This window comes from Haliotis rubra, unplaced genomic scaffold (assembly GCF_003918875.1).
Source record: "Haliotis rubra isolate DU_JTF1 unplaced genomic scaffold, ASM391887v1 Scf11, whole genome shotgun sequence".
Lineage (NCBI taxonomy): Eukaryota > Metazoa > Mollusca > Gastropoda > Lepetellida > Haliotidae > Haliotis > Haliotis rubra.
The window spans coordinates 3738925-3752743 of NW_025765003.1; the positions used below are offsets into that span (position 1 = coordinate 3738925).

At 39.9% G+C, this 13819-nt stretch overlaps 1 protein-coding gene across 1 annotated transcript; it reads right to left on the reverse strand.

The window, feature by feature from the left end:
* Positions 1 to 421: 421 nt before the first annotated feature.
* Positions 422 to 13764, reverse strand: LOC124285521 (centrosomal protein of 76 kDa-like). The gene is made up of 11 exons (XM_046721764.1): positions 13613 to 13764; positions 11954 to 12188; positions 10884 to 11111; positions 10014 to 10199; positions 9053 to 9279; positions 8534 to 8725; positions 6215 to 6378; positions 5042 to 5162; positions 4721 to 4933; positions 1904 to 2046; positions 422 to 1087 (listed from the first exon to the last, which is right to left on the reverse strand). The coding sequence occupies exons 1-11, from the start codon at positions 13673 to 13675 to the stop codon at positions 967 to 969; spliced, it is 1893 nt and encodes a 630-aa protein (XP_046577720.1). The 5' UTR covers positions 13676 to 13764; the 3' UTR covers positions 422 to 966.
* Between the last annotated feature and the right edge of the window lie 55 nt (positions 13765 to 13819).

Consider the following 13819-nt stretch of genomic DNA (forward strand, 5'->3'; position numbering starts at 1 on the left):
TTCTATCCATTAGGCTTCCCAACCATTATATCCATTAGGCTTCCCAACCATTCTATCCATTAGGCTTCCCAACCATTATATCCAACCATCCTATCCATTAGGCTTCCCAACCATTATATCCATTAGGCTTCCCAACCATTATATCCATTAGGCTTCCCAACCATCCTATCCATTAGGCTTCCTAACCATTATATCCATTAGGCTTCCCAACCATCCTATCCATTAGGCTTCCCAACCATCCTATCCATTAGGCTTCCCAACCAACCATTAGGCTTCCCAACCATTCTATCCATTAGGCTTCCCAACCATCCTATCCATTAGGCTTCCCAACCATCCTATCCATTAGGCTTCCCAACCATTATATCCATTAGGCTTCCCAACCATCCTATCCATTAGGCTTAGGCTTCCAACCATATATCCATTAACAACCATTCTATCCATTAGGCTTCCCAACCATCCTATCCATTAGGCTTCCCAACCATTATATCCATTAGGCTTCCCAACCATTATATCCATTAGGCTTCCCAACCATTATATCCATTAGGCTTCCCAACCATTATATCCATTAGGCTTCCCAACCATTCTATCCATTAGGCTTCCCAACCACCCTATCCATTAGGCTTCCCAACCACCCTATCTATTCGATGAATGCAAGCAAGCACATTATCCATCAGCCTATCACCTTACATGTTCTCAGTGAATTGACATAATGTATTATGTTCCGTTACTCTTCTCCTGTTGTTATTCTAAGCACCTGTTGTGCATAAGCAATCTGATATGCACGGCGCGACATATATCTTGTGTATAAATGTCTTACATACAGCTCATTAAGTAGCAAACACAGACATCTAAAAAAACCATGCACACTGGAATCCACCATGTTGAATGTACTTCTTGACTACAGAACACTGTGACCTGAATATAGCACCTGTTGTTGAGCTGGCTGTCTATAGTACAGACTTGTATTTACATGCAAACATCAGCCACGTCGCACATGCTGACTCGGGATAGGGGAACATTCGGGACCCGCAGCCCCAGTCGGACCTGGTCACCTCGGCAGTTGATGATCTCCTCGCATCGTGATGCTCTGTAACCACAGTCAGCTACATCATCACCACACTCAGTAATTCTTCTAAAACATTTACCTGATATGTTAAATGGAAGTGATAACAAATGCATCACAGTTTGTTTTTTAAGACATTTGAAATCCCTGAAGCTTATAGAAATTGAGCAGGGTGTTCTATTTCATCTCTACAAGTCCTTACAAAAGTGAGAGAGTGACTTTAGTTTTATGCCACACTCAGCAATGTTCCAGCTATATGGCGGCGGTCTGTAAATAATCGAGTCTGGAACAGACGATCCAGTGATGAACAGCATGAGCATCGATCTGCGCAATTGGGAACCGATGACATGTGTGAACCAAGTCAACGAGCCTGACCACCCGATCCCGTTAGTCGCTCCTTACAAAACAGTGAGTGAGTTTAGTCTTATGCCGCTTTTAGCAAAATTCCACTTTAACCTCTTGGCTACCCCATCACCCCTCTTACAAAAGAAGGCAGTCTACATGTCGTAAAACGGGGATGCTAAAGTGTTATATATTCTACAGTATTATTACACTATGTCCCCGCTTGGCAGCTATTAACCAATATTAACCAATTAAGTTTGCTCAATTTTTCACACATTTTTTATCACAAGACTGTTAATTGTTTTGTTTTTACATTTCTTTTGATGTTATTCTACACACTTTTTTATATGTGCAACATTCAGAAATCTGTTGTCCATGCACTGGCAGTCGCACAAATAAGTGACCCTCTCTTGCTTCATGTACATCCACTCAGCTCTGACAACACACCAGGCCACTGGATATCTGCATGTAAATACCATGATTTCTGTGTCCACTTACTTGAGACATGTAGCAAAGATCTTGCGGGCATTGCGGTGCGTGAACTGTATCGGGTAGCCTTTGAATGTGTGACCGTCTGGCACACTGTGTCTCACAGCATCCTGGAAGTCTTCATTGCCTGCAGTCAGTCCTGCACAACAAACACAGCCACAGAATAAATGTTGGTTGGTTGGTTGTTAACGCTGCACTCTGCAATATTACAGCTATATGGCAGCGGTCTGCAAATAATCGAGGCTGGACCACAATCCAGTGATCAACAACATGAGCATCGATCTACGCAATTGGGATACCATGACATGTGTCAAACAAATCAGCGAGCCTGACCACGCAATTCTGTTAGCCGCTCTTACGACAAGCATGGTTGCTGAAGACCAATTCTAACCCGGATCTTCACGGCTAGTCAATGGTAGAAATGAACCTGAACAGTGCTGGAGGAGTGAGCTTGGGAGACTTATCGATAGTCATAAACAATGAAACATCAATTTAAACTTTAGAAATTATGTTTCTGACTGTAATGTTTGTTAAATCAAGACATCAGCAACTTGTGCAGTTTCCTGACTTGTAAAATTGCAATGTAAACAGCATACTCCTGTATGTGTCTCGATTATCTTGATTATGGTACAAATGCATTAATCAGTGCCTGTTTTGTTTGCACAATGTTATGATTGTGTCCCGTTATTGCCCACATGAGTTTTGTGGTGGGGTTTATGAGGGCCATTGATAATTGATCCAGAGCTCCAGATAAGATTTAGCTCATGTGGGTACTGTACCCACTGTATTTTTTTGGAGTGGGTATTATGAATGTTGAGTGGGTATTTCATTTTCCGTTACCCACTGCTTTCAAATATGTGCATATTTCAGTCATTTTACTCACCTAAGTATTATGTCATTGAGTAAGTTTACTAAGCAGGTATGTTCTGCCTTATGTCATACCTAATCAAAACCAACTTAAATATAATGGAAATGATTTCATAAAAAATCCCTCATCCTATACTGACAGTACAACACTAGTCCTATACTAACAGTACAACTTCATAGCAATCCATGTCTTTTTCATTACGCAAGCGATTTAAAAAATATATTCCGTACGCATTTGTTTTAAACATTTTGCGTATCTAACATTTTAAATGCGTAATTGGTACGCAACAATTATTTTTCAATGCGTAATTGGAAATTTTCTATGCGTATTTTACCCGGATACGCAGCTTATCTGGGCTTCTGATTGATCGATCACTGAGCTGATTATTGATCTGCATTTTGTGAGCGATGACTGATCATTTAAAGCTGTGTTAGTGCTACACCCAGCAATATTCCAGCTATGACGGCAGTCTGTAAATAATCAAGTCTGAACCAGACAATCCAAATATTGACATCAGGAGCATCGATCTACAAAAATGGGATACAATTACATGCATTAACCAAGTCAGCTAGTCTGATCACCAGACTCTTTAGTCACCTCTTACAACAAGCAAGGCTGGCTCAGAACCAATTCTAACGCTTCATGGCTGTGGTAAGCATTGTTTAATCTAGTTTGCCTGGGACAAGAGACAAGCTAACCTGTCCCTATTTTCACTGTTATAGTACCATAGACTGTATTGTCTCACTCAAACTTGCCTCTGTTCACCCAGCAGAAAATGGGTACCCAGTGGGATAAGTCATGAGACTATTAACCTTCTAGCGCCTCACAGTCTAGGCAGCTTGGGTTATCTGGGCTAACAATAATCTGATTGTAGCACTTTGAGCGTGCCCCTCCGTGGTGCGGAATTCAGCGCATTACAGATGCCCTTAATTCAATTCAATTTTATCAAAACCTGTAATGAGGCAAATTACAAATTGCCAATGTCTGTAATCATTGTTTTTGAAATAGTTGTATTACTGTTCAGTGAAGTTTTTAAACAACTTTTAGCAAAATCCCCACAATGTCAGGTTTGTTGTTTAAAGCTGCATTCACCAACAATCACACTACATGGTGGCATTCAGTAACAAAATCTGGATCAGACAATCCTGTGACTGATATCAGCAACGATTCATCCCACAGTATACAATGACACACGATCAACCATGTCTTATGTTTGAGAGGTAAGTTCATGGTTAACACTAGGTAATCAAAAGTCTCCTCTTGTCACTATATGGCTGAAATATTGCCGAGGTGACATTAAATTGTAACTCACTCTAAGCTCTGCTCAAGTTACTTGTTTCACTAGTCAAGTACCTGTGACTAGACCTTTTGTATCACTTGAGCCAACGGTCTTCTGGTACCAAAATCACGGTTCGCGATTTGCTTGATGGTCTGAACTGCAGGTCTTGCGATGGTATTTTTCTTATCTGCACAGAATATTATAACAAATGAATAAAAGTAAAATCCTGGAATCTGTACTTTGTGTGTGTGTTTGTTGCTTAACGCCATTGTATTTGTTGTTTTAAGTAAATAAATGTGTCTGGACCAGACAATCAGGTGACTGACAATATGAGCATCAACCTTCGTAACTGGGATATGACATGCACCTACCATCCTATTCTGTTAGTGGCTTCTTACAACAAGCATGGGTTGCTGAAGATCTGAGTACCTAAATACTAAAGTCAAATGAAAATTTGGAGACATACTTTATTGTATTCTATTGCCACAGAAACAAAACTTTATGATTGAACCAACAAGCAAAACAAAACAAAAACAAAAAAACAAATCAGGAAATACATCTTTGCTCCATTGTTCTTGAGGATTTCAAGACAGCTAACACACACAACAAGCATTGTGACACACGGGCACCGATCGCAACAGAAGCATCAAGGGAAACAACTCAGTATACTTCTCCTCACCCTCCTGTGTTCCATCACCAGGACACGTAGCTGCTGCTCCAAGTCGTTACTGAGGATGGTGGGGTCTAGGGTGGAGGCACACAGAGGGGGTGGGGTTGGCCAGGAGGGACACACCCCAGGCCCACATACAGACATGACAGCATCACCTGCCATTGACTTCCACCTGGACTCGTCAGTGAGATCAAAGCGACAAGTCTCCACATTGTCCATCACCTAAAATAGATGCAACAAAAAATGAGTGTCTTGCAGCCTGTCTGGATGTGTTCAGCAAGCAGGGCTTTACAATTCGAGTCACAATTTCGAGTCCTGATAGAAACTTACCTGAGAGTTGGCAAAGAAGCTTTGGTGGTTGAAGACACAGCCTATAGTCTTGTAGGGGTATGCTGGACGCGATTGTTTGGACATGGGAGGACCGTCAGGGTCCACTGCTTCATGTATATACCTGAACACATCACAGAAATAACAACAGATCATTAGGACAGTTCCTGTTGTACATAAATGAGTGAGTGAGTTTAGTTTTAATCTGCATTTGGCAATATTCCAGCTATATGGTGGCGGTCTGGACCAGACAATCCAGAGATCAACAACATGAGCATCGATCTACGCAATTGGGATACGATGACATGTGTCAACCCAGTCAACGAGCCTGAAAACCCGATCCCGTTAGTCGCCTCTTACGACAAGCATGGGTTACTGAAGATCAATACTCTAACCCGGACCTTCATGGGTTTGTTTTACATAAATAGCTGACACTAACATTATATTTATCTTTACAAGAACATCCAACTGGTTAATCAGTAACCGTATTCACAACAGGCAGTGTACTGTAGCTGAGTATTGATATCAATACAAGAGTGAGTATGGATTTATGCCGCTCTTAGCAATATTCCAGCAATATCACGGTGGGAGACACCATAAATGGGCTTCACACACTGTACCCATGTGGAGAATCGAACCCAGGTCTTCAGCGTGATGAGCGAATGCATAAACCATCAGACTATCAGACCGCCCCGGTACAAGAACAGCTGACACTAACATTGTACTGAGAACCTATGTGTTGTAGCATGGACCACAGCGTTCAATGTTTGCTTGCCAAGATGCCATACTGTTGTTAAAAGAACATGATGGCATTAGAACACCATAAGATTGTTCATAAGTCTATGCAAATATCAGGACTCAAAATAAACAATTGAAGGCAAATCACTAATTCAATGTAACAATTCTAAAGCATTACTGAATTTGGTTTGGATTGGTCTTCAGCAACCCATGCTTGTCACAAGTGGTGATTAATGGGATTGCGTTGACATGTCATCGTATCCCAATTGTGCAGATGGATGCAAATTATATAATCCAAAAGTGACTATTTACAGAATGGCATTTAAAAACAGGAAAATTGCTGAGTGTAGCATTAAAAAACAAAGCATTATAAAAGTCAATACACTTGTCATTGTTTAACTCAAATCACAATGCCTGTCATGAATATGATTCACCAACCTGTGGCCATTGAGACTCTCCCAGAAGGTAACGACCCCATCTGTTGTAATGGTCATGACCCAGGCATGTACAGATCCCTTAGCCTTGGTGCCCACACACACATAGGCATCAAGTCCGAAGCCCATCAGGAGGCTGCATAACAACACCGCGTGATCCTCACAGTCCTGGTGGATACAGCACAAACAACATCAGGTAGCAGTCACACATCACATATACACTTGACCTGAACTACTCAACTGGATTTGTTTAAGAAATGGTTTTATTTAAAAATGAAAGCATCTGATATTATTGTATCTAATATGAATTTCTTGAATCCTCCATTATCTTGATTAACAACCATCCTCAATTATCCTGATTAACAACCATCATTGAGTATGCTGATATTATCAATCCTTGATTATCCTTTTCAACAACTTTCCTTTATTACCCTAATCAACAACTAGCCTTGATAACCTGATCAACAACTACCCTAATGATTATCCTTGATTATTAACCATCCTTGATAACCTGATCAACAACTAGCCTTGATTATCCTGATATTAACTATCCTTGATTATCCCGACTACCAGCCATCCTTGATTATCCCGACTACCAGCCATCCTTGATTATCCCGACTACCAGCCATCCTTGATTATCCCGACTACCAGCCATCCTTGATTATCCGACTACCAACCATCCTTGATTATCCTGACTACCAGCCATCCTTGATTATCCCGACTACCAGCCATCCTTGATTATCCCGACTACCAGCCATCCTTGATTATCCTGATACTAACAATCCTTGATTATCCTTATCAACAACCATCCTTGATTATCCTGATATTAACTATCCTTGATTATCCTGACTACCAGCCATCCTTGATTATCCTGACTACCAGCCATCCTTGATTATCTTGATTATCCTGATTACTACCAGCCATCCTTGATTATCCCGATAACTGACAATATCTTGATTATCTTTATTAACAACCATTCTTGAATATCCTGACTAACAATTCTTGATTATCATATTAACTATCCTTGATTATCCTAACAACCATCCTTGATTATCCTGATGAACAACCATCCTGATGAACTGAACCATCCTTGATTATCCTGATGAACAACCATCCTTGAGGTGAGCTAAGATTTTTAACCATCCATGATTATCCTGATTTCAACCATGATTATGTTGACTACAACCATCCTTGATGATCCTGATGAACAACCATCCTTGATTATCCTGATACTAACTATCCTTGATTATCCTGACTAACAATCATCCTTGATTATCCTGATACTAACTATCCTTGATTATCGTGACTAACAATCATCCTTGATTATCCTGATACTAACTATCCTTGATTATCCTGACTAACAATCATCCTTGATTATCCTGATACTAACTATCCTTGGTTATCGTGACTAACAATCATCCTTGATTATCCTGATACTAACTATCCTTGATTATCCTGACTAACAACCATCCTTGATTATCCTGATACTAACTATCCTTGATTATCCCAACAACCATCCTTGATTATCCTGATGAATAACCATCCTTGATTATCCTGATGAACAACCATCCTTGATTATCCTGATACTAACTATCCTTGATTATCCTAACAACCATCTTGATAAGGCTGATCAACAACCATACTTGACTATCATATTATATATCATTGATTACCCTAACAACCATCCTTGATTATCTTGACAAACAACCATCCCTGATTATTCTAACAACCATCCTTGATTGTCATATTAACTATCCTTGATTATCCTATTAAATATCCTTGATTATCCTAACAACCATCCCTGACTATCCTGACTAACAACCATCCTTGCTTATCTGATATTAAATATCGTTGATTATCCTGACCAACAATTATCCTTGATTATCATATTAACTGTCCTTGATTATCCTGACACTATCCTGACAATCATCCTTGATTATCTTTCACTATCCTGACAATCATATTAATTGTCTTGATTATCCTGACAAACAACCATCCTGACAAAACAACCATCGTTTATCCTGACTAACAACCATCCATTCCCTGATATTAAATATCCTTGATTATCCTGACAAACAACCATCCTTGATTATCCTGATATTAACTACCCGTGATTATCCTGACAAACAACCATCCTTGATTATCCTGACTAACAACCATCCTTGATTATCCTGATTAATGAACATCCTGGATTATACTGACATTAACCATCAGGTTCAGAGTCCGGTTCAGATGGCCTCACATTTAAATACATGCTATTTAACTTTCTAGAGTCGTGAATGATAGTAATAAGTTGCATCAGTGAGTGGGCCTATCCACATACCCCTTTGTTTCTACACAGGAAGGCATGCATGTTGGTCCACTGTTCAGGCTTATCTCCCCCTCCCAGGGTGGGCACCTTCTCGTTGTGGATGAGACTGACAAGACGGGCAGCCTGTCTGGGTGTGTCCAGCAGTCGACCAGCACGCAGGGGCTTCACATAGGAGCACACAGGCCTGTTGGTCCAATTCTCATCCTGACAAACATGTGTCATAGATTAACATTGAGTGGCATCACTGATATATGAACAGTGAAATTTTCATATACTGAGTTCTGAGCCTTCCTGCATGTAACCATTTAACATTACAAACAGCTGTGGTAGAGTGAGTGAGTGAGTGACACTTTAAAGAAAGTTTCAAGAATGTAGCACCATGCTGGACGAATTCCGATCTCCAACTGTTAATACTTTGCTGATATACATGACCACTAGTATGCTGAGGACAACTGTAGAAACATTTGAAAATCGAAAAACATTGATAAACATTACTATGGGACAATCTACATAAAAAATGTTCTAACTAACCTGAGCAAATATCTTGACAAGTCTATCCTTGTGAGCTTCTCTGATCTGAAGGAAATCCTTCCACCACTGTTTGGCATAGACAAGAAATAATCTCTCCTTCTCTGCCTGTCGAGATCGCTCGAGGTCCAGCTGCGCACGGACAACCCGCTCATCCATCACCTGTTGAGTCCTAGGATACAGCTCCATCTGGACTTCAAGGATACCCACTGGCACCTTGTTCTCACTGCCTGGAGAGAAACACAACAGTAAGTTCCCTTAAAAATGGGAGGCGAATGGGGCTTTATGCTTGATATATAAGAAATTTGAATTGCAAACTACAATACTTATACCTTTAACATATAAATATGACTACGCCCTAGAGTTGCTGATCATAGCACTCATCAGAGTTATACGCTGTGTTGTGTTTTTTGTCATGCACTCAAGTTACTTTGGGATGAAAATAACTGCATTTTCCATGGGAGGCAAAAACTTTATCATCATTTCTAAACTGCATGTTATATAAACAATATTTCCATTCAGTGCTTGATTTCTCAAAGCATTCATAGAACTACGATGATTATCTTAAAATTATGTAAAAGTCGCAATATTGAGATCACATTCTGGAACAGGGACCAGGTACAAAACAGTCAATTCTAAGGTGTCAATGGTAAACTTTCTTTATTCTAACATTCTAACACACAATCATAGGCTCAAGATTCTAAGTATGCCCAGTCATGTGATATCAGGAAAACTCTCAGGAACCAGATGAAGGTTTGCATTGCTCATTTGTCTTGCTGCCCTGAAATTATTACTGAGAGTTCCCTGAACTTGAAAACATCCAGATAATGTCTTGAAACACTGACTGTTTTGAGCTTCTAATCTCATGTTATTGTTTGGTTTCAAAAGGGCAATTAGAGATTACATATTCAAGATCAAGCAAATTATTTAAATGATATGAGCAGATTTCATAACTTATAACTACCTATTCCTTTGAGTTCTACAGAGATTTTCATGTTTGACTGTGGAGAAGTCAACACTGGCCGCCACTCAAAGAAATGAGATGATACAAGAGTTGTGTCCCCTGTTGCGTCTGTCTTCACCAGGACCATGTGGACCGGGTCTGAGAGAGACAGCATGCCTGCTGGATCTGCCATTCGACCAGCATCACCTAGCAACAGGACAGTTACTATGTCTTAAGAGGAACAAGTGAAACAAATCATTTGTCAACTGATATTAACATATATCTACTACTGAACAGACAGAGTGAGTGAGCGAGTTTACTTTTTGCCACTCAGCAATATTCAAGCTATATGGTGGTGATCTGTAAATAATCGAGTCTGGACCAGACAATCCAGGGATCAACAGCATGAACCTCAATCTACGCAATTGGGATATGATGACATGTGTCAACCCAGTCAGCGAGCCTGACCACCCAATCACGTTAGTCGCCTCTTACGACAAGCTAGGGTTACTGAGGGTCAATTCTAACCCAGACCTTCACAGGTCTGAACAGACAGAAGAGTCTTAAAACTGTTATACATAATAAATGACACGGGACTGCATGTGAGTGAAGCTCAAGTCAGCTAAAATAATTAAGTCAAAATATGACCTAAACTAATCATTATAGCAGTATCAACTGAGCAAGAATAACAGCAGATCCTTCCTTGGAGACAACCATGTCACTGAACTGATCATGCAGGACTGATTCATTCAATAAGCACCAAGGTTGCCCTGGTGTTAAGAGTTAAACTGTTAAGCAGAGACCCCTTAGGTGGGGTTTAGTATTTTACCAAATATTTCATCAATGATACACAAGGAATGGTGACTATTCCACAGAGGTTTCCATGGTTACCTGCTGTGTCTTTGTGAAGTTCAAGCAGGAACATTTCATCAAATTGTGGCTCACAGGCACAGGCAACCGGTCGGGATTTGAACCTCTGACCCCTGAAGTAGACGTGTAGGCTGAAGTAGGCGCTGACCTTTTGACCCGGAAGAGGGTCAGCATCCTGTAAGTGTTCAAGAAAGGCCTTGCCACCATATACATGAAGGTGAAGGTAGCGACGACTTGGGTCCAAGTTGGCTGGAGTCAAGACAATGGTATCATGCTTTATTTTATGCCAAATCAAACAGTGGCATCACCTGGTATGAACATGATCTATTTGACATAATGTTACACATGTGCTAGACTCAAGACTAAAATATTATGTCACTTCCTAGATTGATTAGATTATTTAATGACTACTGTATGCCGATTCTTTGATTGTAGTTAGAATGAGCCTGTATCCTGCGACCAATTCACTTGTCCTACACATACTGGTGGACAAATACTTGTGTATTCCTCACACGTTACTCATGTTACATATGATAATGGTAGATTGGTCAAAGTAAATATGTGACTCTGGCCATAGCTGTATCAGTGTTCATGAATAGCGTCAGACCCTCGGAAAATCTGGCAGATTTGCGGTCAGTCCGATGGAAGTCTACAACCTGCCGGCTCCAGTGTCTGACTGTATAGTTCACAGTGACTTTCACTGAAGTTGTTACATGTGACATGTCACACTTGTTTGCTGCTTATAAATTTTACGCTTGTTAATAATTTCAATGCCAATTACAAGGAATGTTTAATTTGAAATGTGTGTTTATTTTTCCTTCTGTCGGTCCCATGAATTTTCTGTGGGTCAGACAGACATCTGAAACTTACAGGACCCAATGTCCTGTTATTTTGAAACATCATTCGTGAACACTGCTGCATTAGGTGTCACAAAGAATTATGTAAAAAAACTGTGATTTTTTTATATTTCCTTACAAATGGTCTTTCCGTTTAATGCAAAAGGATAACCACATTGTTATCAGTGAAATTTAATCAGTCAGTCCTTGAAATTGAACTGATTTGAAAGTGTGATATGTGATGTCTAGTCTCACCTCTCCTTGAAGCAGTATGTTGTGTGGCATGACTGTCTCTATCCAGGAAGTGGGAGGCAGGTGGACCTATGTTTGAGTTGCCATCGAAATGAAGTTGCTGCAGGATATCATCAACAACACCCTTCTGTCGCAGTTTCTGCATCAAGTCTTGCTCACTGACATGGTCAGATCGACCTTGGTACTCATCATGGATAGTCTCTGATAAAATGTCTCGAATCCGAGACTGTATGTCCATCTGCGAAAGCAGAAAGATGGAATGACATATAAGAGGATAAACCTAGTCTTCTGACTCCATGTTTGTTTAACAGTGCTTTCAATGTGTTTAATAGTAAAAAAAAAACAATGATAAATTTAAAAAACTTTAACAAACTTCAAGTAACTTCTCTTGCAAAGTTAATTGAAACTGGAAATTATCTACTGAATTCAATGCAGAAAGATAAGTTGGGTCATCCCAGAAAAAGGCAAATGTCACAAATGTGTAAAACAACTGCCAACTGATAAATTTCATTCTACAAAAATATAGGGTTTTACAGCCATGAGAGGTGTTTATCTGATATATCTTGTATCAATAAAAAAATGCCAAGTAATCTTGAGGTATGCCACGTATGCAATGTTTGATTGTGTCAAATTTGGGAGTATGAGCGAGTGAGTTTAGTTTTACGCTGCACCAGCAATTTTCCAGCTACATGGCGGTGGTCTGTAAATAATTGGGTCTGGACCAGACAATCCAGTGACCAACAGCATGAACATCAATCTATGCAACTGGGATATGATGACATGAGTCAACCAAGTCAGCAAGTCCGACCACCCAATCCCATTAGTCGCCTCTTACCACAAGCATGGGTTACTGAAGATCAGTTCTAACCCTGATCTTCACAGGTGTCAAATTTTGTATGTAGCATTTCTCTATTAGCAATATTAGCCGCATGTTATTTACTGAGTAAGTGGTGAATAATTTAACATTATCAATTTTTCCATAGATAGCCTACACAATCCATTCCTTTGCAACTAATGTTTGGAAACTTCTTATGTATCCAACAATTTACATTACAAACTACATGTAATCATGGTAATGAATTTACCACCATACCAAAACTCAAGCAGGCTGACTTTCTTATTTATCCAAAAGCCAGTACCCTTTGTCTGATGAGACTATACCTAGCCATTTTATTGTTTTACTTTCCTGCTGAACAAGAAATTACATGTTTCTGCAACTTTCTGGTATTTTCGTTTCATATAAATAATACAGAAACTTTCAATAACATTACATCATTACTGGGAAGACGTAATTAACAAAAGTTAACAGTACGTCGTAATGATCCCTCATGTTCTAATGTTTCTCGGATTGACTGGTGACTATTGGAAAGGTAGACAGAGGACTGGGTGAAAACAATATTTTGAAGAATCATGACTTCCCACTTTTCTTATTTCCGACAGTAGGATAGCTTGTTAATTATAATAACACCAACATACATTCGTTAATGTAAAACTATATGAACAAGGATTCTCAAGTCTATCTAATACACTGCAACTTCGCTTGTGGCATGGTAGAAACCTATTGCATCGAGATCGTTTGTAAATATACACACGTGCAAGTTCGTTCACGTTCTCATCGCTGTCAGACACTGAGTCATGTAAACTATTGCTCAATACACGCACCTGTGAAAGCTGGGAATGAATTATTTGTTTCAACTCTGAAATTTTCTCCGGAGGAAGTGACATGTCGCCTGGTGGTTTCTTCCTGTCTTAATGTAATCAAAACAAGAGTATCAGCGTGCTGTCATGTGCTGTCACCTTGTTTCGAAAATGGCCGCGAGTTGACGCGCATGACTGACCTTTCAGGGTCAGGGTCAATGTTGTTATCAA